Source organism: Festucalex cinctus, chromosome 19, assembly GCF_051991245.1.
Source record: "Festucalex cinctus isolate MCC-2025b chromosome 19, RoL_Fcin_1.0, whole genome shotgun sequence".
Classification (NCBI taxonomy): Eukaryota; Metazoa; Chordata; class Actinopteri; order Syngnathiformes; family Syngnathidae; genus Festucalex; species Festucalex cinctus.
The window spans coordinates 10877992-10904421 of NC_135429.1; the positions used below are offsets into that span (position 1 = coordinate 10877992).

The 26430-nt window shown below is 39.3% G+C and overlaps 3 protein-coding genes across 12 annotated transcripts in view; 1 reads left to right on the top strand and 2 right to left on the bottom strand.

Moving 5' to 3' along the window:
* The window catches only part of ppp1r9a (protein phosphatase 1, regulatory subunit 9A), a 45966-nt gene extending 33566 nt beyond the window's left edge, over window positions 1-12400 (bottom strand). For 4 of the 6 annotated variants that reach the window (XM_077508028.1, XM_077508029.1, XM_077508030.1 and 1 more), the window contains exons 1-3: window positions 11648-12400; window positions 8303-8435; window positions 1804-1989 (exon numbers count right to left, since the gene is read on the bottom strand). The gene's annotated coding sequence lies outside the window, so the exon portion shown is untranslated. Of the gene's footprint in view, window positions 1-1803; window positions 1990-8302; window positions 8436-8633; window positions 8791-11647 lie in introns of all 6 variants that reach the window. The other 2 variants (XM_077508027.1, XM_077508026.1) reach the window with 2 other exon arrangements.
* On the top strand, window positions 96-12581 carry sgce (sarcoglycan, epsilon). Of its 4 annotated transcripts, XM_077508035.1 has the most exons (12): window positions 96-479; window positions 5145-5267; window positions 5502-5659; window positions 6050-6122; window positions 7711-7909; window positions 7988-8150; window positions 8239-8453; window positions 8795-8821; window positions 9750-9938; window positions 10141-10184; window positions 12117-12154; window positions 12286-12581. In XM_077508035.1, the coding sequence occupies exons 1-12, from the start codon at window positions 443-445 to the stop codon at window positions 12334-12336; spliced, it is 1317 nt and encodes a 438-aa protein (XP_077364161.1). In that variant the 5' UTR covers window positions 96-442; the 3' UTR covers window positions 12337-12581. The 4 variants fall into 4 exon arrangements, with proteins under 4 accessions (XP_077364161.1, XP_077364162.1, XP_077364163.1 ...); XM_077508036.1 differs by lacking the exon at window positions 8795-8821; XM_077508037.1 differs by lacking the exon at window positions 12117-12154 and having other exon boundaries at window positions 97-479.
* casd1 (CAS1 domain sialic acid O acetyltransferase 1) lies at window positions 12476-25535 on the bottom strand. Of its 2 annotated transcripts, XM_077508032.1 has the most exons (18): window positions 25248-25529; window positions 22170-22266; window positions 21952-22072; window positions 21769-21813; window positions 21630-21692; window positions 21505-21549; window positions 21307-21430; window positions 20911-21125; window positions 19390-19809; window positions 19236-19325; window positions 19043-19162; window positions 18768-18924; window positions 17342-17421; window positions 17172-17273; window positions 16958-17098; window positions 16009-16086; window positions 15839-15931; window positions 12476-15741 (listed from the first exon to the last, which is right to left on the bottom strand). In XM_077508032.1, exons 1-18 carry the CDS (start codon window positions 25462-25464, stop codon window positions 15472-15474), a joined length of 2478 nt encoding a protein of 825 aa, XP_077364158.1. In that variant the 5' UTR covers window positions 25465-25529; the 3' UTR covers window positions 12476-15471. The 2 variants fall into 2 exon arrangements, with proteins under 2 accessions (XP_077364158.1, XP_077364159.1); XM_077508033.1 differs by lacking the exon at window positions 19043-19162 and having other exon boundaries at window positions 25248-25535.
* Window positions 25536-26430: the final 895 nt, after the last annotated feature.

Consider the following 26430-nt stretch of genomic DNA (forward strand, 5'->3'; position numbering starts at 1 on the left):
AAATTGGAGTCATATTAATTTAAAAACTACTTTGTGATGTTCCAGTTATGCCATGACATCATAATATTTGTTTTGACGACTGTTTTCATCTTGCAGCATAAATCCAATATTCCACGTTTACAAAATAACCTAAATGGACTGTATAAATGGCTATCACAGAGTAATAATGATTAATGACATTCTTAAAGACGTTTGTTGAAGGAGTGAGGGATAGAATTTCAGTCCACATTTCCACACCATAGTTGGGTCGATTTCCCTTTTAGAAGACAACCATCTTTTTCCACGCAGATGTTGAGCCAGTGAGAAGTCTTGCTGCGTGTGAGGCGGAGGAGGAAGGAATGCTGCAGGATGCTTTTTAGACTCATGGCTGTCAAACCCAGCGGCGACTCGGACACAAACATTTAGCTTCATGTGAGACTTACAAGAAAGGACGACAAGCACCATGTCCGCTGCGGTCGTCGCGGTGTGGCTCGCCTCGGGTAAGTAAACGATGGAGCCGGCAAATAGCTGACGTTTGCTGCGTCTCCATGACAGTTCGCTAGCGAGCTAGCTGCTCAGTTAGCCTTGCGTGTAGCCACGATGAAGCAGTCATGGAAAAAAAAAAAGGCTATTTAAAATAGCGCTTTTCGGGTGGAGCGCTTAAACGCTAATCCTTCGAAGCTGTTTTTAAACGTGTCTTCAACATGGAGTATCAAGCGTTGCTGTTTGCGTCACGTTATTCATCTTAATGTGCTATTAAAAATAACCTTGTGTAATAACCCATTTTTTTAAAGATAATTTCTTAGCAAAAATCAGAAATCTTGTCAATTATTCATAAAGCCTAGTGAACTATAAACCCAGTATTTCTCATTTTACATGAGAAAAAAAGCACTGCTTTCTTTCAAAACAAAATAAAGCTCCTCAACTCACATCAACATAATAGCTTGATACCACCAGATGGTTCCCTAAACAAAAATAGGCCATGTGCAGAATTTTTCAACAGATAGGTTATTTATATATATATTTATATATATAAAGCAAGCTGAAGTAAGAATATGCGAGGGTTTGCTGAAGTGTGTATAGTTATACATTGGTGGCAGTGCTAGATCAATAATATGTAGTAAATGGTTATTTTTGGACCAGATAGTGAAATTGGCATTTCCAGCAGCAAACCTCAAAGTACATGTCAAAAGCTCAAAATATATATATTTTTTGTAAAAAATGTTGGACATCATTTACAGCTTCTTCAAATCTGACCCAAAAAACAAAAAAATAGTTTATTTGGAATAATGTATTGATAATAATAGTTTTTAAAATATGGCAGTTACTTGCTGTTCAACTAGCTGTATCAATAATAAAGGCATGTGTGATTCAAAAAATGGACACTGAACGACACTCTTGATCAACTGGTGCTTTCATCCATTGATCCTCTAGTCTACATTGTGTATGGCAGCAACGTCACACACATGGCTTTGCATGAGGGAAATGTCCGAAAGGAAAGAACCACGGGCTGGAAGCAGAGAACAGCCTTGTACAGCGATGGTGAGTGGGTGTGTGCAGTGGTGCACTTCATGTGTTGTCCCGCTGTCCTCCTCGCTGTCATAACACAATGTCATGCTTAACTGGTTCCCCCATTAATACTGGCATGAATGTTGTCACTTGTTTGCCATCCCCAACGCGTTGGTGTTCTTGCTCTAACAGTGGTTCACTCAGTTAAACTTGCCCTTTCAGGATCTAAATGTTTTACTGTTGAAGTCACACGAAACCATTTCCACTGTTCTGACTGCTATTGAGGAATATTCACAACACACTGATTCAGCTTACCTTTTCCAAGCCAAGTCAAAGCTTTTGAAGATTATACTGTCCACGCTTGTCTTCTGCCATCGTCGTCTGCTTGCGGAGACGTTAGCGACGTTCACTTCCAGGTTGTGTGCTCACAGGAAATCAGTGCAGGCACAATGCCAGAGTTCGTCTGAACAGTAGCCGTCGTTGTTTTCCTATGCTCCCCATCTGAAAACCAAAGAAGCACATGCATTCCTCCTGACTGGAGCACCGCACACACATGAAGCTGAAGGCTATCCCTCCCTTTTCTATACATCGGCTGGCTAGAGGGCCTGTCTGCTACTTTCAGTAGGATTTTTGAATGGGGCCACAACTTAAGCTTGGACCAGAAAAACATCAAACCAAGTTACCTATTTCCAAAATCCCCTCAAGGCTTGTTCGTCATTTATGGACATCAGTTTTAATTATTTGTCATTGTGTCATTTTATAAAATGTAATGAGAATAATGGGCAATGGCATTTATGTGAACTCTGGAATCGAGATTTCGAGATGTCTTTCTATGCATTCGTTTTAAAAGTAGACAGTTCAGTCTGCATCGGACAGTTATGCATTAACCGCTAATGGTTGATGTATTACGTACAGTAGATCATAATCTGGGGAGGGCTAGGCCAAGACAATGAATGCCAAAACTAGATTTGATATTATTAGCACAGCCTCAAGGTAAGTAAGCCAGTGATAGTCACCGATACTGTCTGGATGTACAAGACTAACCACTGCGATTGTGGTACCTAGTCCATAATTGTCTCAAATGTTGGCCCCAATTAATTGCAGAGTATGTGAATCTTTGTTAGATTAGCAGATTTGTCCCACTATTAATTAGGAACCATCCTGGTGTCTTTTTTTTTTTTTTTTCAGCTACTCAGCAAGCCAATTGTTTCAGCCATGTGTATTTCAATCACACAATTGCCATAGCGATTCACATAGTAAACAAATTAAAAAGGAACTGTACTGTTAAATTCCTTCCTATTTCACATTCCAGTTTGGGTCATACCTAAACTAGAACTACTTCCTGCTTCCGTGTCTAAGCAACATGGGAAATGTAGTTGAACTGAACGTGAGTTGAGCATTGCTGGTGGCGTGTTTCCAATGTTACAAAAGGTTGGATAATGGTGAGTGCATTGTGTTGTTTAGCACTGTTGAACCAAGATTTAGTATTTAGCATTAGCTAAAGTAATAATAACACAAAAACCGGTCAACAAATTTACTAGAAAAATGTGCTATAAATAGTTTATCGTGAAAATTTACTGTCCCGGTTTTTAATTCTGAAAAACTGATCACGCTAACTAAATGATTTAACCACATTGAATTTTGGCTGCCAGTAGAATAGCCAGCACTTGACCATGAATGCAAGCCAGGGGCCCTTCATCCTTTTTGTGCGGTAAAGAAGTGCTGAGGCCCAAAAAGGGAGGATAATAGAACAGAATGTGGTGCGCTTTGTCAAGGGCACCAACCACTGCGAGATTTTAATTCTTGGTCTCGAATGTAATGTGAGGGGGGGCCATTGTTGGTTTCATAAGAGGATTTGTCTCGCTTAGTTCACACTAGCCGTCTTTGGAGAGATACAATCACCAGCCGTGTCATTAGGTACACCTGTGTGGTAGTAATAATATTATAACAATGTTGGTGTCAGCTGTCAACCAAAACTGAGCAATATTGTATTTGTACCGACTCTCAGAGTGTTCAGGTGCAGTTGCTTCATTTAACCTAAGAATTTTGGAATGAAAAATAACATGCAAATTGCACAAAGGAAGGCCCGAGCCAACATCGGCACCTTGTTTATTTATGATCAAATATGTAAACAAAAGAAGCTTCTCCTCACAAATCTGGCATCATTTTTATAAGTAATACCATGTCAAGTGTTTGCTAAAAGGCCATTGATCGTAGCCAGCTGTAACGGAGCCCTCAGGGACTTGAGACATATGGGCAGGTCAACGTCTGCGTCAGATGTTGCCCCATTTATAGCATGCGCATGTTTAGTCTTTCAATTTCTAACTTGCTCCTCAGTGTTTTTTTTGTTTTTTTTCCTCAATACACTGCTTTAGCCACATGTCACAACAGTTAGCCCTAATATTTATTTATTTATTTTAACCGATCTTAACAATAGAGATTTCTTCTTTCATGGATGTGGATTAAAAACTAAACCCTGTATTACTTTCTTCATGAGATTCTCATTGGGAGCGTTAGTCTATGCAAAAAGGAGAGAGGGCTTAGTCCTATTCATGTGTAATAGTGGCACTTATGTGAGCAATGTCAGTTTGATACTGATGGGGAGTGGATAAAAATATATTTGGAAAAAAAAAAGCAGTGGGAAAGCAGACACACACTTTCTACTGTATGCGTGCCGTGCTGTGTGTCCACAGGCAAACGGTTTCTCTTCCCTTCCTTCCTTGTGCCCTCAATCTCCCATGGCGATTAAAGAAAGAGTGCCCACCCACTGCGGGAGAGAGAAAAGGGCAAAAAGAGAGGACGATAATAATGTAGGACGATAAGTGGGTAAGAGGGGGAAGGGGGGGAGCTTTGGAGAGGGCAAAGAGGGGCCAGCTTGGAAGGGGAAAAAATAACCTCCAGTATTGAATTATGTACAATTTCTATGTTATGTTTACATCTAAAATTGAGTGGGTGAAGTATTCTAAATTCTAAATATTGTTTTATTATTCCTGTAAGTGTCAAAAAATAAGTTAACACGTCAAATACACTACAATTGTATGACGATTGATGAGTGTGTAATGTAATATTTTTAACTTGTAAGTGTAAACATTATTAATCACTAACATTAAACATTAGTAAAACATTTAAATACATCACTTTGACTATTATTACTTTTTATTTATTTATTTTGACTGTCAAAACTCAAAAGTGATGACATAGCTAGCCACAGATATGGCAGCAAGCTAGCGGCAGCTAAATCATGGCTACTACTCGCTAATGTTAGCAATCAAACTTTGCTACCAGGATTAAGTTATTGTGTTACTTTAAGAGGCATTGTTTGAAAAATATTTAGGTCATTTTATTATACATTTTGCGGGTACCACTGTACAAACTGTGAAATTTAATTTTAGAAAGGCCAGCAACCAAGATGAAGAATGTAGGTGCTAATTGCTAACAATCAAAACTCTTCTCATTTGCATTCAGTTAAAGTGTGGGTAATTATTGTGTAACTGCTAGCTCATAGCTAATGCTAACAATCTGGGGGAGACACTATTCAACTTTTTTTTTTTTTTTACAAGTTAAAATACCAACAAAATGATTTTGAAGCACTTTCCAGGCACTAGTTTCACGTATTGTTGCTCTTCTGATTGTAAGACATTCACACTCTGTTTCAGTGATCACCATCTTGTCGAGGTCGCACGCAGACCGGAACGTCTACCCGTCTGCTGGCGTGCTATTCGTCCACGTCCTAGAAAGAGAACACTTCAAAGGGGAGTTTCCTCTCTACCCCAAATCAGGTACAACACTGTCAAATATAGTGATTTAGTGCGCTGGAATATTTTACTTTTAATTTGTGCGGGTTGATGAAAATCACAGTATGAATTCAAAAGTGTCATATTCCAGTGGAGAAAAGTGCTTTGCTGGCAGCACTTCACATTCGCTGCTGTAGATCTAAAATGAGCGTTATTGAGCTGGTGTTGACCCCTGTCAGAACATCGGAGTGCATCTAATTGAAGCTATTTTGCCTGCAGGCGACGCCGCCAACGACCCCATCACTTTTAACACCAACCTCCTGGGGTACCCAGACCGGCCCGGCTGGCTGCGCTACATCCAGAGGACGCCCAATAGTGACGGCGTGCTCTACGGATCACCCACCGCCGAGCACGTGGGCAAGGCCACCGTCATAGAGGTGTGTCATCAATGCGGGAATTGGATATTATTTAAATATTATATTATTTTTTTGAAAAAGTGTTTTTTTTTAATGGAATATAGAGTTGAGTAAATAAACCCTCCTGACCACAATATTATAAAAAGATTTTCTTTAATTAGCAGTATGGTACAATGTTACGGTTTTAGCCACCAGGCTTAATTCCATTATGTTATTTCTGCTTTATTTGTAAGCTACTGTCGAAATTATTTTCCCGAAAGGCTTAGCGGTCCCAGCATGCGCCTCCAACGCAAGCGTTCCGAGTCCGCCTCCGTATGCCGGCCTCCGGATCTCAACCGGCGCCACAGAGTTGCCGTATAAGCCACACTGATCTGATGTGAGCTTAAAGCCTCACCCCCTTGTGTGTTGCAGATTACCGCCTATAACCGACGCACTTTCGAGACAGCACGGAACAACTTGGTCATAAACATCATGGCCACCGAGGGTAAGCACCAGTGTGAGAGCTTAGCGCGCGCACAACAGATCCCCGATTAAATCCTGAGGGCTAAATCACTTCTGGAATGGTGTAATGGGCCCCTCTAAAAGAAAAAAAAGAAAAGAAAAAAAAAAGAATCATTAATTACTAGTTTTAATCAATAATTCATGAAGTCAAAACACCAACAGGTATTCTATCAATATATTGCACATATAAATACAAGAAGATGTTTGAAATTCTTATTTTTATTATTTTAAAGTAGGGCTGCAACTAATTTATATCAGTTAATCGATTCATCTGTTGATTACTTTTCGATTAATCAGATAAAAACATTTCCATCCCTTTTTCAAAAATAGCACATTGTTTCAAATCGACAGTGCACAGAAATTATGATTCAGTTACTGGTTTGGTCTGTAACGTGGGAAAAATAGAAAAACATGTTGATAGCTGTTTTTCAAAATAAAATCTGTTTTAAAAAAAATTGTTTTGTGTAATTTGCATAATCAGTCCACTTTCATGGAGGACTGCAGAGGTCAGGTAATGTTTCCTGTTGAGGAACTGAGATTCCGAGCATTTGGACAATTTTAAGCCTAAAAAGATAATTCTAAATGATTCATTAATTATCAAACATAATTAAATCATTTTCAGTCGATTAGTTGCAGATAAATTAATTAATCATTGCACCTCTATTTTATATCTTAAAAGGGATACTTCACTTATTTAGCCCATTATAGCAATAAAAAGTTGATATTTTGTCTCTAATTAATTTAATACTTTAATTATTTTTCACGTACAATTAGTACCTTTAAAAACACATTTTGCATCTTGCTGTTGACTGAAAATGACATCACAAGGGCTCAGGTAACCAATCACAGCTCACCTGTTTTCTAGGTTTGGTCATGTGACATTCACAAGCTGAGCTGTGATTGGTTAACTGACATGTACATGAAAAATAATGAAAATATCAAATTTATTATAGGTAAAATATTAATGTTTGACTGCCAAAAATGGCTAAATAAGTAAAGTATCTCCTTAAAAGGTTTTTGGATATTTATTTCTGTTATTTTTATTATCATTAATTATTTTATTATTTATTAAAAATGTTTGAAATTATAATTGACGTGACTTCAGCCAGACGAGGTCTACTTTCGCATCATTTCAGCTCTTAATTTTGGAGTAGGTATAACGAAAATTGACATCAAATAAAAATAGAAATGATCAAAACAAAATTATATGACATAAATGTACATAATTAGTATGTCCCGTATGCCCATTACAATTAGATTAAATGGTTAACCGCTCCAGAATGGCACTTAGAAAATGTACCGGTACACATATTGTTTATAATTGCCGATATAATGCCATGGGTCATATTACACACAATCCTGTACTGTGTTGCCTGAATCAGTACCTCACATACAGTATGTACATACATCCTGTGTCACTCCTATAGTGATGTCATCAAGCATCTGGAGCAAAAGGAATCAGACAGCAGCATGCGGAGATCTCCTAGTCACTAATGATGATATCCAAGCCAGCGCAGCTTTATGGATTAACATCTGCCCTCATTCCCCTCACTGCTCTCATCCCGCCGCAGAGTTCCCGCTGCCCTACCAGGCCGAGTTCTACATCAAAAACATGAATGTGGAGGAGATGCTGGCCAGCGAGGTGCTGGGAGATTTCCTGGGTGCCGTGAAGAACGTGTGGCAGCCCGAGCGCCTCAACGCCATCAACATCACCTCAGCGCTAGACCGCGGGGGACGTGTGCCGCTGCCTATTAATAACTTGAAGGAAGGGTGAGGATGGAGGAAGAAATACTTGTAAAAATCAAAACACGTGCTAAAAAGCTGCTTTTGTTCTGTTGCTGTCCGTAGCGTGTACGTGATGGTGGGCGCCGATGTTCCCTTCTCGTCATGCCTGCGCGAGGTGGAAAGCCCCCACAACCAACTGCGCTGCAGTCAGGAGATGGAGCCCGTCATCAGCTGTGACAAAAAGTTCCGAGCTCAGTTTCACATCGACTGGTGTAAAATCTCTCTGGTAGGGGGACCGATTTTTTTTTTTATCCCAACAGGGGATCGTTTCAGAACCCGTGAAGCTCACTTCCACGCTCGTATTTACGATTTAGGTCGACATCAACAAAGTCGTCCCGGTATACGTGACACGTCCCGAGCCGGGTCCCGGGGTCCTACCTGAATTGGGGGAGTACGACCCGCCGTCCGAGTCTCTGAAGAGCCGAGACTACTTCAGGGACTTCATCGTAACGCTGGCTGTTCCTTCGGCGGTGGCGCTCGCTCTCCTCCTCTTGCTGGGATACACCATGTGCTGCCGGAGGGAAGGGGTGTAAGTGTCACTAGATTGTCAAAATGAAACTCCTCAACCCACTTCAACATAATTACCAAGATGGCGCCAAAGTAATACTTTTACGCTTTGAGCTGAGCTCAAGAGCAACTAGAGGAGTTTTCTCGAATTCGCCATTGTTAGTAGTGAGCGCAGAGATGTTAGCGTCACGCTAGCGCTAACCTGGACCGGAACGGCAACTTTTCATCCACCGTGTCACCTTTCACAGGCTTGGGAGGATCCATCATCCACCCCATCGTCACCAATGTGTCCATTTGAGTGTCGTCGTGTCTGTTACCACTGCTATTCGTATTTAATTCATTCCATCTTTGTTTTGTTTCTAGGAAAAAAAGAAACATGCAAACCTCAGCGTAAGTGTTTTACCTATCCTGTGTTTTATTTTTTTTCCTCTCCCTTTCTCTGTCCTCCATGTTGTTTATTTCTCAGCTTTCATATACTCATCACTGTGTCAGCATCCATTCATCTTGGAAGGCTGCTCCAAAATAATTACTTCAATGTGTAAAGCACCGATGTATGGTTTTTGCTGCCCTACTGCGATTAGCTCCTTAATCTACTTCAGCTTACTTCCTTGACACCGAAATGCACTGGCAAAGAAATATTTTTGTCTTAATTTAACTCAAGCACCAAGATGGCAAAAAAAAAAAAATCACTACATAATGTCTCTAAACGAAGGTCCTGAACTCACTTCAACATACACCAAGATGCCACAAAATGTCGCCAAAGCTATACTTTCATTACAACATAACAGAACGTGAATTGCGAATATGCAAGAGAACACAATAGGCTAGAAATATTGGTGCAATACAAATTTTAATTTACAGCTGGCTCGCAATTAGAACATTGTGTAAAATCACCGAGTCAGTATTTCACTTAAAGAGGCGATTAGGTCTGTTATATAGTAACATATTCATTTTTTTAATTGTGATTCTTTAAGATGACAACCGAAAATCTCATCTTAAAAGACTCAAAATATTAAATAAAAAACATAAAAATTATTTTTGAAATAATTAGCTAGGAATTGGCCGTATGAAATATTCTCCCATGTAGGAGTTATACTTTTTGATTTGAACTACTCAAATGAACTTTTCTACATTATTCTCAGTTATTGAATTCCAAATATATTTGTATACTGTATTTCTAAATAAAGATGTATAATAGAGATTTTTCCCCCCCAGTGCATGCTGAATTTTCCATATTTGAATTTTAAATAAATAACTACAAAATGTTATCAAAACAGCCGTAACAGACTGTTTGTATGTCAAATTTTGGCCTGTCCAGCATCCAGCTGGTCCACCACAGCTCCATCCAGAAGTCCACCAAAGAGATGCGCAGCCTGTCTAAGAACCGAGAAATCTCCTGGCCGCTCTCCACGCTGCCTGTCTTCAACCCGGTTAGCGGTGAGGTGGTTCCGCCCATCCACCCTGACAACTACGAGACCACCAGCATGCCCCTCATGCAGACGCAGACGTGAGTACAGGAAACCTAATCTTGTTGTTTAATTGTTGTTTCTCATTTTAAACATACAAGCGCAGCTTAAGAGCTTCAAGCTGTCCCGTGATTTGTCCATAATGGGCTTGGAGTAGAAAACTATGCGATAATATGCTTTTCGCATGCCATTTAAGGCTCTTTTGTGTGAACTCCCTCTCACACAAAATGTCCTTGACTTTAGGAACCTGCAAAACCAGATTACCATACCACAGCAACAACCATCAGGTTTGTTTGTGTTATCTTTGTCTAGCATCATGTGCATGCTAAAAAAAAAAAAAAAAAAACTCCGGCAGTTGATGTCACGATGCACTGCAGCATATGTAAACACGTCATTTTGGCAGGGGAGAAAACGTGACACTAATTTGAGGAAATGCCACACCTTTTGACAATGGAAGACTCACTCGAGTTGCTCAACCCTTAACTAACTAAATTGTTTGGCGGAAATGGTCATTTTGACGTCTATTATGGGTGAACGAAAAGATGGTCTCCGTGGGGTGGGTGCAGTATTACATGTCCCAAGCAGAGGGCAGATTCTGGATTGTTAAGGTTAAATATCACTAATGGTGCATTCGAGGAAAGCCATAGGCTAAGTCGCATTTATCAGAGTTGGCTTTTCCCCAGTTCCAACCTGAAAGTGTTTGAGGCAAAAGTAAACAACCAACATGGCGCATAGTGACATTTTATTATTATTATTATTTTTTCAATATATATTTTTTTTAATTGTATTCCTCAAAACACATTTTGACCTCCAGGTAACTTTCCTCTCGCAATTTTTGCTTCATTTATGTATTTATCTTCATTTCATAAGTCATAGATCAAAACAATAAATGAAGCGGGAGAGGGCAAAGAGGGGCCAACTTGGAAGGGGAAAAAATAACCTCCAGTATTGAATTATGTACAATTTCTATGTTATGTTTACATCTAAAATTGAGATGAAGTATTCTAAATTCTAAATATTGCTTTATTATTCCTGTAAGTGTCAAAAAATAAGTTAACACGTCAAACACACTACAATTGTATGACGATTGATAAGTGTGTAATGTAAGATTTTTAACCTCTAAGTGTAAACATTATTAATCACTAACATTAAACATTAGTAAAACATTTAAATACTTTACTTTGACTATTATTACTTTTTATTTATTTATTTTGACTGTCAAAACTCAAAAGTGATGACATAGCTAGCCACAGATATGGCAGCTAGCTAACGGCAGCTAAATCATGGCTACTACTCGCTAATGTTAGCAATCAAACTTTGCTACCAGGATTAAGTTATTGTGTTACTTTAGAGGCATTGTTTGAAAAATATTTAGGTCATTTTATTATACATTTTGGGGCAAAATTACAAGAAGGTAAGTTTGCTGGAGGACAAAAATGAGGTTTAACAACCAAAAATAAAAAGAACAAATTATCACTATCCGCCATTTTGGTTTATTTTCGCCTCGAACGCCTTCAGGTCGGAACTGGGAAAAACCAACTCGGATATAGCCGACTTCACACTTTCCTCGAATGCAGCGTTAGTTTGTCATTTTCAACGTTCAATTAAGTGTTTTAAGAAATAAGCTTCCCTCATAAGATGGTCCACCATTTAGAAGTCAAGAATCATGTGGGTGCTACTCCTAAAACTGTCAAAAGTTCTCCCTAAACTAAACTTGTAATTTTCAGTTCATATTACCGCAAGGACTCACCACTGTAGTTCAACTTGTCCCCATCTGCTGTCGCCGTCGTAAAAGCTGTCTCTTGGCTGATAAACGCAAATTTTATGACTGGTTTCCATTGTAAATCCACTACTCGACTGTCAGCATGGCTGCGGAAACAAATGCAAGCGGGAATTAGTCACGTGACGTACGGAGCTCTTCTTTTAATGATTAGCAAGTGTGGTAGCGCTCTCTAACGGCATATGAGAGAATCAGTTGTTTCAAAACGTGGACAGTTCCATGTTTTATTTAGGTGCAATACATTTTATCATTGGTTTCAAATGTTGAAATGGTGCATTCTAGCTTACAATAATATTTTAGGGCTAAAATTTCCAGAGCAAAAAACTAACTTAGCGTTTAAAAACAAAAAAGAAAAAGAATCAAACAAAGGTGGCACAAGGGCGCTCCCTGCTGTGTGCTTGGTACACTAACCTCATTTTCTTTTTCACTGCTAACAAAGGAGATAGTTATGTCATGTCTACATTTCGAAGGTTGGAGGTAGGCAATGTTACGACTTAAGTTTACTATTGGACTTGGAGTCCACATGATTAACAATTCTTGTAATTATGGACGAGTACAAAACAAATGAAATTAATCATCTTTTTTTTTCTTTTCTTTCTAATTTGTAGGTAAATGGTATTCCTGAGGAGAGGAAGGTGGCTGAAGCGTTGAATTTGTGATCTGACTTAGCGGTTGCTAAATCTGCATGTCTCACGTGTAAAATAAACTTAGCATCCATATTACCACCCCCGCCCCCCCCCCGCCCCCCAAAGAAAAAAAAAATGTGTTGCAAATGTCACGTTTGAATATTTTACAGTATTTGTCAAATGTATTTTTACTTGGTTTACACAAAAGCCCTCTTGAAAGAAATGGGTTGTTTTACATTAAATGCGATGCGTCACATGAATAAATTCATTCAAAGTAATGTTTTTCTTCTTTCTGGTCCAATAGGAAGTAAATCCCACCCATTTCAGACAACAGAAGCCAAACTACACATTTTATGAAGTTATTATCATGTACAGCAGGATAAAGGCATTTATAAATATGGATACATTTCACATTTTAAGACATCACAAAATTTATGTGTAACATTTTTTCAAATAGTATAAATAGTTGTTGCTTTTACACTACCGCAATCCAACAATTAAGGCCAGAGAGCCAAAGTACCGCTAAAAGTCATGAAAACGCTGTTAAATCTGAATTGTGGACTCCACAATGAGGTGACAGGCTCAGCAATTATTGGAGATGAATGCGGTGATTGACACTCGGATCACATTGTCTTATTACAAATACAAAATGCAACTTGTAAAAATCATTTGCAGTAAAGCTCGTCCATCCATCATACGCTCATATAGTGACAAAATATCAGATTTTCTTTATAAGAACTCTGCTTCAGTGCGGAGAATTAGCTGCACATGGACTCATTGACCGCAATGAGTGTCATTAAATAAAAGTGCTAGATCTTGCGTAAGAGAGGCAGCAAAATATCAACAATTAGTCTTTTTTTTCAGCTCAGTCAACGCATGTTGGTGGCAAACTTAAGTGAAGTCGGTGAGGAAAAGCTGCAAGATAAAATGGAATTACAACCCCTAGCAAAACGTATGGAATCACCAGTCTTGGACGAGCACTCACTCAGACGTTTTATGCTGTAGATCAAACTCAGATAAAAAGCATGAAACAGTCGTAAGGTCATTCCAAAGTGCAACATCTTGGCTTTCAGAAACACTTTTAAAGAAATGAAGAAAAAAACATTGTGCTGGTCAGTAAATGTTACTTTTATAGAGTAAGTGCAGGGAAGTAAATATGGAATCACTCCATTTTGAGCAGAAAAAATAAGGACACACCCAGTCAATTTCCTTTCCTTAATTGAGCACCTGCCTCAAATGACCTCTGCTTGTTAGTCAGCAGTTGAAAACAGTGCAGTTGTTGTCACACCTTGGAGGGCTGCTGGACCAAGTGGATTGGCAATAATTATGGCCCCAACAAGGGAGATGTCTCTTGAGACCAAAGACAGGATTATCAAACTTCTTGAAGAAGGTAACTCTACACGTATGCTTGCCAAAGATGTGGGCTGTGCACAGTCAGCTGTATCGAAGATCTGGACCAAGTACACACAGCATGGGAAGGTTATTAAAGTCGGCGTACTGGTAGACCAAGGAAGACATCGAAGCGTCAAGACAAACAACTAAAGGCCATATGTCTTGAAAACAGAAAATGCACAAGACAAATGAAGAAGAAATGGGAGGAAGCTGGAGTCAATGTATGTGATAGAACTGTGCAAAATCGCTTCAAGGAAAAGGGATTTGCATACAGGAAACATCATTGACACTTAAATAAAAAAAGAACAAGACTGCAATGGGCTAAGGGAGAGGCAATCATGGACTGTGGATGAAGGTTATCTTCAGTGATGAGTCACAAATCTGCGTTGGACAAGGTGATGATGCTGGAACTTTTGTTTGGTGCTTTTCCAGTGAGACTGCCTAAAGAAAACATTAAATTCCCACAGTCCTTGATGATATGGGGCTGCATGTCAGGCAAAGGCACTGGGGAGATGGCTGTGGTTAAATATTCAATAAATGCACAAGTTTACGTTGACATTTTGGACAGCTTTCTTATCCCTTCAATTGAAAACATGTTTGGGGATGACTTGAAAGCATTCCTTGGAGAAAGACTCACCCAGTCAATGTCATTACCTGCAAACAGCCTAGATCTCAACCCAATTGAAAACCTGTGGTGGAAATTGGAAAAAATGGTCCACAGCAAGGCTCCGACCTGCAAAGATGATCTGGTAACTGCAATCAGAGAGAGTTGGCAGCAGATTAATGAAGAATATGGTTTGTCACTCATCAAGTCCATGCCTCAGAGACTGCAAGCTGTCATAAAAGCCAGAGGTGGTGCAACTAATACTAGTATTTTGTCTGTTTTTCATGATTCCATATTTGTTTCCTCAGAATGGAGTGATTCCATCTTTATTTCCCTGCACTTGCTTTATCAAAGTAACATTTACTGACCAGCACAATGTTTTTTCTTCATTTCTTTTAGTGTTTCTGAAAGCCAAGATGTTGCACTTTGGAATGACCTTACGACTGTTTCATGCTTTTTATCAGAGTTTGATCAACAGAATAAAACGTCTGAGTGAGTGCTTGTCCAAGACTGGCGATTCCATACTTTTTGCTCGGGGTTGTAGTTTAGAGTCAGTTGTGCTGGCCAACCAGCGCATGTTCGTTCTACCACAGCTTTAAAAAAAATATATAATAATAATAATAATCAAAACAGTGTCACCAATCAAGATGGACTACTTTCTTCACTTTGTGGGTGCGCAAAAAGTACAAAATATGTATAAAATATAAGCTTAATTTTAAATAATTAAATACTGTACATATCACATAAAATTTCAGAGCTACAGCAGGCGACCACAGTACAGTACCTTTTAGCACAGGATTACTCACACAAAAAAACATTAACAAAAGGGGTACTGGTACTCCCATTTTGATCAGAAGAGCTAGATGTTGGTCCGTATTATTTCAATTCAAATATTACACAACATGATTGTGAAAATAGAAAGCAGAATGCTTTTTCCTTTTGTTTTTAGTTCGGTTGATGTGGACGGACATTTGAGAGACCGCGCCAAGAAATATAGGGCCTTTTTTTTTTTTCTTAATAAAAGTACCTCTCCTTTGCAATGTAAAGGTGTAAAACAGTTTTCTTTTTGCTCACTGTGAGAGGAGAATTATTATTTTTTTTGCCATTGTTCTTCAGTGTGCGACTACCACAGCAGTCAAAAGGTGTTGAGTGAACGACGGGTGTCGCGGGCCTCAGGTCCCGGACGCGCTCCGACGGTCCCTGGGGATGAAAAGGACGAGCAGCGCCAGGACCAGCGCGACCACCAGCCTCTTGAGCAGCGCCGCCGTGTCCTTGGGGATGACCACCTGGGCCAGGTCGTTGGTGATGAGGGAGATCTCGTGGGCGACGCACACGAAGATGAAGGTGCTGACCAGGATGTTGAGCGACGGACTGCCCGGGATCAGGATCAGGATGCCCTTGGTGTCCGCCGCTAGCCAGATGTGGTACTGGCAGATGAACAGCTGGGGGAGACAAACGCACGAGAGTGGACCAAAAGTGTACATCCACTTTGCGATAGCATCACACCTTTTTTCCATGCATTTCAACTAAGTGTCTCACCTCCAAGGAGATCTTTCCAAACCAGGCAAAGAAGGAGCTGTAGATGGAGCGAGCGTAGCCGGGAATGTTCCGGATTAGAATGAAGGCCAAGATCTGATCGTTTGCGTGAGAACAAAACGTTTCATCTCTTCCGTTAAAGTTGACAAAAAGGTGCCGATGCCATCGCATACCTGCACGACGGAGATGTGCGGGTGCATCTCGTTACACTCCGATTTGTTTTTGCAGCTGCCGGCCCACACGGAATATGTCTGGAATGATGGGAGGAGACGAGCATTGGCTTGACGGTATGATCATTTTTGTTTACACGTGAGGTGGAAAGATTGACTGCAGATAGTTTTTGTTGAGTTTCTGTATACACAGGACATTGTGTGTACATAAGCCTTCTTTTTTCTTTTTTTTAAATGCCAGAGCAGTAAATGAAGCTAGTTGGCATTGAGCGAGCACAAGACAGATACTGCATATTGCTCCCTTTTATGTAGGGCTGTGCAATGAATCAAAACTCAATTACAATTTCAGTTATTACACTTCACAATTACAAAATCAGCATAACCATAAAAAATACTAATATTTGAGTTGCTTAAATTTACAAATTTCCACCTTTTTAATGTTTAAAATAACTTTTGTTTCATCCAAAAGGAACCTACATAATTGTAGTGATCCAAATAATTTTATTTGTCTTAACATTTTTTTGTTTTTCACGTTTAAACATGTTTTGCACCAAAAAAAAACAAAAACAAATGATCATTCTACTATATAGTGCACATGCTGCACTCCAACTTCAAGTTTTTGCCAACATAAATGAATAAATATATATTATTATAATTATATATTATACATTGTTTGGTCCAAAAGGAACTTGCATAATTATCGTGTTTCTATTTTTTTTTTTAATTGGTCTTAATATTTTTAAATGCTTAAATATTTTCTCGTTTTGTAACCAAAAGTAATTGTTTGAATAATCATTATTTCAATTATTGCCATAATAATAGTGATTATTTTTCCCATAAATTCGCAGCCCTACTAGTACGGTTAAACACATTCATAAAATTCCTGATGACCCTCAGTGACACTTGCAGGAAGTCGTGGACAGGAAATGTAGCAAATTGCGAACGTTCTTACGACAAAGGTGACGACGGAAAGGAAGAGGAGCGGGGTGGAGATCCAGGGAGACAAGAGCGGTTCCCCTTTGCCTTCCGACAGCACCTGGCGCTTCTGCAGCACCAGGTAGACGAAGGCGAACAGCATGCCGTAGAACACCGCCTGCCACCCAAACAAGTTTGACCCCCCCGTTAAAGTTCGTCAACTTTTAAAGCGCGCCGTGATGCCGACATACAAATCTGTCCAGCTTCCATCTGAAAGCCCACTCGTAAACGCTTCCGTTCACTTCGAACAGCTTGGACAAGGGCCAGAAGGAGAAGACGCTGTTGAAGAAATCCTGGGAACGCAAAGACAACAATAGCAAAAATATATGTGTATCGATATATTGCTAAAAGTGAGGCTCACCTGCGAGTACGCCAAGACGCAGATGAACATCAGAAGGACCAGAAACTTGAGCAGGACAACGAGATGCCACATGCCGCTGGCTGCACATGACACAAGACCAACATCAGCTTTAAATGGGACACATTTAAAAGTCTCCAATGGGGTTGAAAAATGAATTTAATTCAAATGTGCTTCAATGTAGTAGAATGCAATTTTTAGATAGCAAAAACTGTAATTCAGAAAACAAAAACATTTCGGCCGTAGTTTTTTTATTTCTTATAAATTACAAGCATATTTTATTTATTTATGTAGCGACTAGTACTCAAAGGGGAAGTCAACCCCAAACATTTATTTACAATGTTCTATGTAGCAGTGTTAATTTTGAGAAGAAATTTAGTTTTATAGTCTTTTGACTAAAATGAATTCAAAATTTAGTAAGAATTTAGTCATCTGCTTGTTTTTCAGTTTTAATCAAATTTTGGTCAACAAAAATAAAGATGAATTTGAATTGACAATTTAGTCAATATTTTCCTTAGGCATACATTTAAACTTTTATACATACAATTGTAACGCCTATTTGCAACCATAGTTTAACACGCAAGACACATTTAATACAATGTCTTTATTGTTTCAATGAAACATGTTAGACTGACAATAATATGCTGTCTTATAACTTCGTTTTCACCTAAATAAAAAAAAAAAGTGCATAATTGTTTGAGATTAATTTACATGTTTTAACATTAAATAAAGTGCAGTGAAGTTTCCGAGTGGTTCTTTTCTCTCTTTGGATTATGTTAATTTTCGACACTGTTTTCATTTTCGTTTTAGTCACCAACGAAATTGTCAATTTTAGTTAACGTTATCGTCTAAATGAATGGCTTCTATTTTAGTTTTTGTTTCAGTTTCGTCTAAGAAGAAAATTTTTCATCAATGAAATTATCACTGCTATGTAGCCCCACCAGTCGAAACGCAGCATTCGGATCAATATTGCGCTTGTGAAATATGAGTTAAGCAGCAAAATCCACTCGTTTTTAACCATCTCATAAGGGTGGCCATTTTGTCACTCACTGTTGACTGAAGATGACATCATAGTCGCTCAGGTAACAACTAATCACAACTCACCCGTTTTCTGACTTTGGACATGTGACATTCACAAGCTGAGCCGTGACTGGTCGTTACCTGAGCCTTGAACAAAAGTGATGTCATTTTCGGTTGACGTCAAATGGCAAAATGGCCCCCTGAGATAGATCAAAACAGGTGGATTTTGCTAATGTACTAATATTCCACAAACAAAATATTGATCAGAATGATGTGGTTAGACTAATGGGGCACATAACTTATTATTGGAAATAACTTTTTTGGGGTCCGTGTTTAAAAATTACAGTGGAAGAGGACCTTGAAAAAAAAAAGTCATAATGATATTATTGTTCAAACTCCAAACGCTTACCATTGGCCCTCTTCTGCTGGATTTGAGGCCACACGGCCATCATGCCATAGATGACGACAAACCAAAAGGTGACCAGCGGGACAAAGTAATAAAACTGGTATGGCCTGTCCATCACCACACACAAAACCAACACCAGGAAGTTCAGACGAAAAAGCACCTGCAGCGGGAGGAAGGATTTATTTAAAAAAAAAAACAACAATAACAATGTGTGTCAATTTGTTTTCTTACTGCGGAATGTATTGTTGTGACTACTTCCACCCCTTGTGGAGCCTCACCTGACACACCCTGTACAGTCCAAAGTCTCCTTTGAGCCAAAAAAAGGAAAAGTGCCCATAGCCCGTCTGGAATAGGTACGCGGCCACCAACACCCGTACGTGCATGTACACAGGAATGAACTGACAGGCACAAGTGTCATTTTGCTTAAGTCTTGAAGTGACATGTGACGGAAGAGACATGCTAGCAACTCACAGCGCTGGCTCCAGATACGTGATAGATCAGGATGACCAGCTGCATCCAGCCCTTCCACTCATCCGTTTGCTCTCGATTCAGCAATCTGGTCTGCGCCCAGACAAACGTCAACCGAGTCATGAAATGATCAAAACGGAGGCAACGCAGGTCTCACCTCTTTGCTGTTATCGCTGTAGAAGACGCCCAGCACAAATATATAGACGAGCGGGATGAAGAACGTCAGGTGCGTGTAGAACTTCTGCTCCTTCATGAACAAGTCGGCTCGATCGCAGAGGTAAAAGTAGGTCATGATGATGCCCATCCTGCACAGGGCCTGGAAAGGCGCCTTGAGGCCCAGCGGCGCCGCCGCGCTGGCCGGCTTCTTCTCTTCCAGGCTCTCCACGTCGGGCGGCACGGGCCGGTAGTGGCGGTTGTTGCAGAGGGCGTACAAGCCCAGGAGGGTGAGGGCGGAGGCCACGAAACAGCACGCGGCGAGTTTCTGGAGGAAGTTGGGCGGCCGTATCGGCTGGCAGCACGAGCCGTCGATGGGTCTCTGCAGCTTGTTGCAAACGGCGTTCATCAGCACCATGGCGCCCTACAACAAACAAAGCAGCAGGATTTCGTTTTGGTTCTTCGTCATTTCCTCTGGTCAAGTGAAGACACCTTGAAATTAGTTTGTATTTATTTATTCGGATTTTTTAAATTAATTAATTTATTTATATCAGGGTGTGATTACAATTTTTTAATCATAATTTCATGACTTCAATTAACGATTAGTCGCAAATGTTATATCTACTCTAAATGTACAATAAAATAAAACAATAAAATATTTTTCATACTTGTTAAAAGTGGGGGGGAAAAAATGTTACACATTACAAATAAATACGGCTGCATCTTTTAGTCATTAATACGGTAATTTCATAATAATTAATAAAATTTAGTTAAAATGAAAAATGTGTACTGTAAAAAAAAGTGTAATATTGATTTGTGTTGGTCATTTTACTGCCACTAGATGGCACAACTATATGTATTATTTATTACAGCTGAATTTTGACGTTGATTATGTCTGCTGCTTGAATTCCCCCAGTAAAGGCTTCCCAAGTAAGGGGAGGTTCATTAATCAATCAAATATCAACTTTATAAATAATATAAGTTAAATAACTCGTTTTTCACACATTGCTCCCAATGTGGGGAAAAAAAACGTGTTCCTTTGCGTAGTTTTATCTCAACTGTGGTTACGTGTTCCCACAAGATTTGTGTGTGGATATTCGTTATTTGAAGGAAAAACACTCCCGAACTCTATTCTAACTTCCTGTTAGCATTTGCTAACTTCCTGTTAGCGCTAGGCTAGCGATGTTCTAAAAACGAAGCATGTTTTGTATTTAAATATGCAGTGGATGTAATTCTTAACGTTGTGTATTTAGTTTTACAGTTAACGCCAACTGCGGTGTCATTAAACAGCTTCAAGGACGCTTAGAGATAACAGAATAACCAGAATATGCTACACCCTTGCTAGCTGCTAATGCTATGCTAGGAAAATGGTGCATTCAGGGTACTTTCACAGCGTCTGAAACTTCAGTTTTCTTTGGCAATGTTTTATGGGCAAAATAATCAGCCATTTGACCCAATTAGCCGATGTTTCAAGGCCAATAATCGGCCGATTTATTGGTCGGGCCCTAATCCTGAATTAACTCACAACATCTCTGGCGCCTTCAGGTATGTGCAGTCCATCGTCTGACTGGTCGATGGTCTCCAGTGCCGCCTTGCGTGAGGCGGCCAGCAGCTTGACCAACGACCGGTTGTTGCGCTTGGTGGCATCAAGCGCGTCCACCGCCGCTTTGTTGTACAGCTCCAACTGTTGATTGGTGATCACTTTCCGGTCCTTTCGCAGCACCTCCTCATTTACTGGCTCTGGGAGGGGAAACACGTTTTATATACATTGTATTGGATCTCATTAGACTTCATTTTGTGGCTACTTAAGTGAATGTTAAGTCAGCAATAGATGTCATTTGATATGACAAATTCATCACTGTGGTGACACGACAAGCCAGCGGTCGGATTTCAAGGCTTGCGTCACATATTCGAAGCTGACCTTGAAGGACCCAGTAGACCTCTCCGCGCTGGGCCAGCCTCTCCAGGTAAACGGCCATGGCGGTCACGTTGACTTTGTACTGCTCTAAGGTCTCACTGCTGCCACCTCGCAGTTTAATGGACCACTGCGGTAAACGGACACACATGGAGGCTTGAAGAGCAACTGGCGCAAAACGCCGCCTTGTTTTCAAGAACGTACCGTTGCAGCGCCGAGGATGACGACATCGGGCTTTGCGGCGCCGTCCTGCAATGAACCACGTTGCAGACATGACGAAATGTTGCTGATGGCTGAATTTCCACATAGGTTTGAACATCCTCACTTACGTATGACCATGATACCAAACGCTCCTTCATTGAGTTGTTCGCCTCCGGATACCACAGGAAGTCCTGCGCATGCAAAGAAAGGCGGATGTTATGACTTCTTGTCAGATGATAGAAAACAAAATTGCCAAAAGCAGCTCACCACATAAAGAGAGGCGCTCTTTTCTTGAAAGGCGATGTTCGCATGCTTCCGCCAGACATGAAAAACAACAACAGTCTTGTTTGGAACTCAAAACATATTCAATGTTTATTATTTGGTAAATCTGAATAACTGGAACCAAGTTAAATCTCATATTTTCAATGTTTTGTTGGTGTCCAAGCATACCTTCTTCCCATCTTCTCTTCGGCCAGGCTGAATAATATTGACAAAGGAGTAAAAGAGCTGGCGGATTCGGGAATCACCCACAAAGGCCACTCGTTTTTTCGAAAGGCAGCTTTTGGCTTCTCTGTCACACAAAGGCAAGCTTTGTCAACCAGGGCTCGACTCTTGGTTATTTGCTTTGCATGCACACGCAACACAGCAGCGCAATCCGTGTGACTCACATGCTTTTGTACTTGTGCATCATGCAGCCATAAGGCTGCCAAACGTTCTCCCCCAAGTAACGTCCGCTGGACAGCAGCCATTCACATGAATCTCCGCCTGGGGGGGGTGGTTGAAGCACAGAGAAGCTACTGGTGAATAAATAGCAAGCACAAAACAACACTGACGAACAGATCTGCTTCCTGCGCTCATTCAGAACTATCATCGACATTAAACACTATTCAAAACCATATTTTTGTGAAGTATGTATTGTCATTGTCACAGCAGCTGCTCCCTCTGTGTAAACAACACTCCCATACATAGGATACGTCGTCAGTCGCTTTATTCGGCGGACTGGTTAGACCACTTGTAAACCTTTTACAAATAATATTGGCATCATGCTCGTGTAATTGCTCGTGGAACATATTGTAATAAATAATTGCTCAAACAGCTTACGCAACTAATGTGGTTTCATTTGGAATGAAATCAAATTGACGACAAATATTTTTTTTAAACTGTTGACTCTGAATCAAACTCTCAGTTTGTGTTGAAAATCTGAATTATTTGAATGGATTTGATGGATTCTGAAGGGATTTCAGGAATAAAATGGCCAAATAGACAACATTTATTTACCAGTAGTATTTTTTAATTAAAGACTACTTCACACTACAGACCATTAAAATAGTTTGGGATTTTTCTATTATAGTTAGTTTTTATTTCATTTTGACTTTCTTTTTTTTTTTAAATTAATATTAAATAATATATTTTTTTTAAATAATTCATTTTAATTTTATTTTTATTAGTTGTAGTATTAGTTTTTTAAGGGTCCTTTTTTGAAATTCACAAGAATATTTTTTTAAATGATTCATTTTAATTTTATTTTTATCGATTTTAGTAGTAGTTTTTTAAGCGTCACTAAGTATTATGTAATAAAATAAACTATTGACAAAAACAAAAACATGTTCGCTATAATTGGTTAGTTTTGGCTGTTTTGTAGACATAAAATGTAGACTTAAAATAATCAGAATTTTTGGGCCAATCAGTGAGTTTGAAAGAAAAAAAAAACAATCACCAATTCGATCAGAAAATGAACAGTATTATATTTTTAATTAAAAGTATTTAAACAACTTTTATATTTACTCCACACGCGATTGTCACCATTTGCGGGGATTGGGACTGGCCCTGCCCACGGATAGTAAAAACCAACGTATAATTGACACCAAATGAAATGCATACAAAAATAAATAAATAATACATACATACATACACCCCAAAAATTCTTCAATAAAACTTTAAGTATAACATTAAATAGAGCGTGTAATGTCTTACTTTGTGGAGCTGTTCAATGACATCATTGATCGATCGGGCAAATTAAGATATGACAGTCGATCACCGACTTAGCATAAAATCCGATTCTTTTCCAGCCAATCAGTTTTATTTTTTTTAAGCATTTTCATTTTACTTCAAGAAAATAATTGAATTGAATTTTTATTTTTTTTCCTATGAATTTTCATGAACTCTAAAAACCTTTTACTACGTTTCCAGTCAATCTCAATGTAGGAGAAAGTCCTCATTTTCCCAGTGGATCAGGTGCATCATTTAGCCCATTACGAGGGGAAGGAGGGACGTTCCCATTTGTGCTGGACAATACAAGCAAGTGTTATGTTGCACACGCTTTCAGGTTCCACTCACAATAGTTGAGGCACGCAAAGCCTCTCAACAATTACTAATTTTATTTAATTTTTTGTTGTTGCTTTCAAGGATGAAATTGTTAGTTTGAATTTGAAACATATGGAATGTATTTTTTTTTTTTTTTTTTTTACACACAAGTCGCCTTCAATGTGATATGACGTCTACCTTGGAGCACTCATTAGCCATATTTGGCAATCTTACGTTTTTATCTGCATCTGCTACAAAATTAGACAAGATTATGTTACCCTGAATAGCACAAAAAAAAAGGGATTTCAAAATCTGGTAATTTGTATCCATATTACATCTTTTGAATCACTGAGCCCAGGATGTACTAGTAACACACAACTACAAGCATGCATATGTCAACTACTGAAGTTTTGAATCACCAGTGTTGAGGCTGGTAATGCCGATATAATGACTATTTTTGGTTGCAAAACAAAATCAAAACTGTGAACAGACACAGAAGGGGGTGAAGCAAGGCAGGAATCACACCCAGCATGACATGGTCAGGCAAACTGCTTTGATGTGCAAAGCAGTTTACGGCAAAAATAAGCTATCAGGAGAATTGCGGGTCACTGCAAAATATTCACTGCCTAAAAAATATAGAAAGTTGTTATACTAGTGTTTGAGTCATTCTACTACTGTGCTGAATTGTTTCATTGTTGAGGACAATGTATACTAGTATGGACTAATGATATTGAATAAATGCTCAAAGGCTTTCCGTATGCTACTAGCATGCATTATGCAATTGGTAGCATATTTCTGCAACATGTATATTTCTCTACATAGTAGGAGGACAAATTTGGCATACATGATAGGAACCACCTCATGTCATTTGAGTGTAACTGTGTGCCAATATTACTAGTACGTAGGCTATGACAAAAACAACAAACATTCCTATTTGATAATATCTAGTGCTTGACTAGCGCTACTAGTAGTGGAGTTTTGTCACACCAGTAACCTTTAGTTGATTTTCAGCTCGTACTCGTCATTTCATAAATTGTGTAGAAAAGTACAGTAGTCGAGACATCGTTCAGTATGCCAAACTGGTTGTACTAATGACGACAAAGAGCACAGTAGTAAATACGGACCTTCAGGTGGACATAAAGTAAAGGATATCCTGCTCAAAGGGATTTCCATCTGACGCCGTTTTCAGTCAAGCATGCTGCCAAGAGCATGTAAACACCGTTAGCTAACTCACCGCGGGAGCCAAAACCGTTACTACGGTCACGTTAGTCGGCTGTATTGCCAAACTGCTTGGCATCTTGTTTTTTTATTCATTTATTAGAACCACCTTCGAAGTAGTTAAACGTAACGGGACGAAAAGCGCACGTAAAACGCAGCTAACGTTAGCATTAGCATGTGTCAACGGTTCCCATTCCGAAGCGACGGCTGGGCCATGTACTTACCTCCGAAATAGCGCGAAGTGGCGTGGAATGTGACGAGGACAACAACAAGCACGAACGATATAAACTTGGCGTTCCTAATGGTGAAATGGTGGTTTATTTCACGTTTTCCCAGGCCCAGGACCGCCATCTTCGCTCCTCCATGACAACAAGCAGCTGAGCAGCACTCTGCAAGGGAGCGTCTCCTAACCTCCTCCTCGGCATCTCCTCCCACTTCCATACTTTTGAGTGACTGTCACTTTTCAAAATGAAACAGTCACTATACAGTTGTGTCGTATTTAACCTTTGCCCTCAAGTTTGCTTTTATCTCGACAGACTGTTTGTTCCCCGGTCATTTTTCCAACCGTGATGGACGTTGTTCAAAGTACATTTAAAGTGAGAATAAAGTTGAAAATTAAATACAGTACAAACACAAAATCTAACGAAACAAATTAAACTATTCAGTTTTTTGTTTTTTTTGTTTTTTGTTTTTTTTTGTTTTGTTTTTTAAACCAGAAAAAGGTTTGTTTTTCTAGCCTTCTCTATTGCGGAAGTATCTTTTCCCATAGTTGTGAGAAAAACAATTAGCTGCATCCTGTTTATAAAAAAACATTTACATTCATAAAACACGAAAACACACTTTTTAATGTCCATGTAAAGCACTGGTTTTCACTGCAAATGGGAAATATTCCTTCCGCACTCACTGTCAATAAGAGCACAGTGACACCTACTGTCGTGGATATGCAATTACACATTCCATTACAGCAAATAAAGAAAACGAATATAACATGCTCCCTGAGGTCACACGTGCAGACTGCATAAACCTACTACGTTACTGTATTTTAATGTTGGTCATTACTTGAAGTGCTCAGTACACTTTTTAGGCATTACTTGGTGGAGCAAAAAAAAACTATAAAAAAAAAACAAACTATAAATCTACCCTTTATCTTCATATTAGATTAGTTCACTGAATTATTGTGATTTAGTAAGAGGGTATACACTGCCCTCTCGACGTCAAAGCTGTATTGCAGCTGACAATTTTACTACAGTACTGTACTTGTCCCATAGGAGGTGTATTATTTCATTTTTAGCTATGTTCATTCCTCAATGTCTGAAGTAGTTATTATAGATGTCAAAAAGTTAATCACGTATCACTGCAATTATACGGTGATCCAAACCATAGCAATTTATTTGGGTGCCAAAGCTG

Bases quoted from the DNA above. Each gene is read 5' to 3' on its own strand.
- sgce (XM_077508035.1), top strand. From the start codon at position 443: ATGTCCGCTGCGGTCGTCGCGGTGTGGCTCGCCTCGG. The intron at 480-5,144 runs GTAAGTAAACGA...ACTCTGTTTCAG, and splicing joins CGCGGTGTGGCTCGCCTCGG to TGATCACCATCTTGTCGAGG. The intron at 8,822-9,749 runs GTAAGTGTTTTA...TGGCCTGTCCAG, and splicing joins AGAAACATGCAAACCTCAGC to CATCCAGCTGGTCCACCACA.
- casd1 (XM_077508032.1), bottom strand. From the start codon at position 25,464: ATGGAAGTGGGAGGAGATGCCGAGGAGGAGGTTAGGAGACGCTCCCTT. The intron at 17,422-18,767 runs GTAAGCGTTTGG...TGTCATGTGCAG, and splicing joins CCAGCAGAAGAGGGCCAATG to CCAGCGGCATGTGGCATCTC. The intron at 15,742-15,838 runs GTGAGACACTTA...TGTCTCCCCCAG, and splicing joins TTGGAAAGATCTCCTTGGAG to CTGTTCATCTGCCAGTACCA.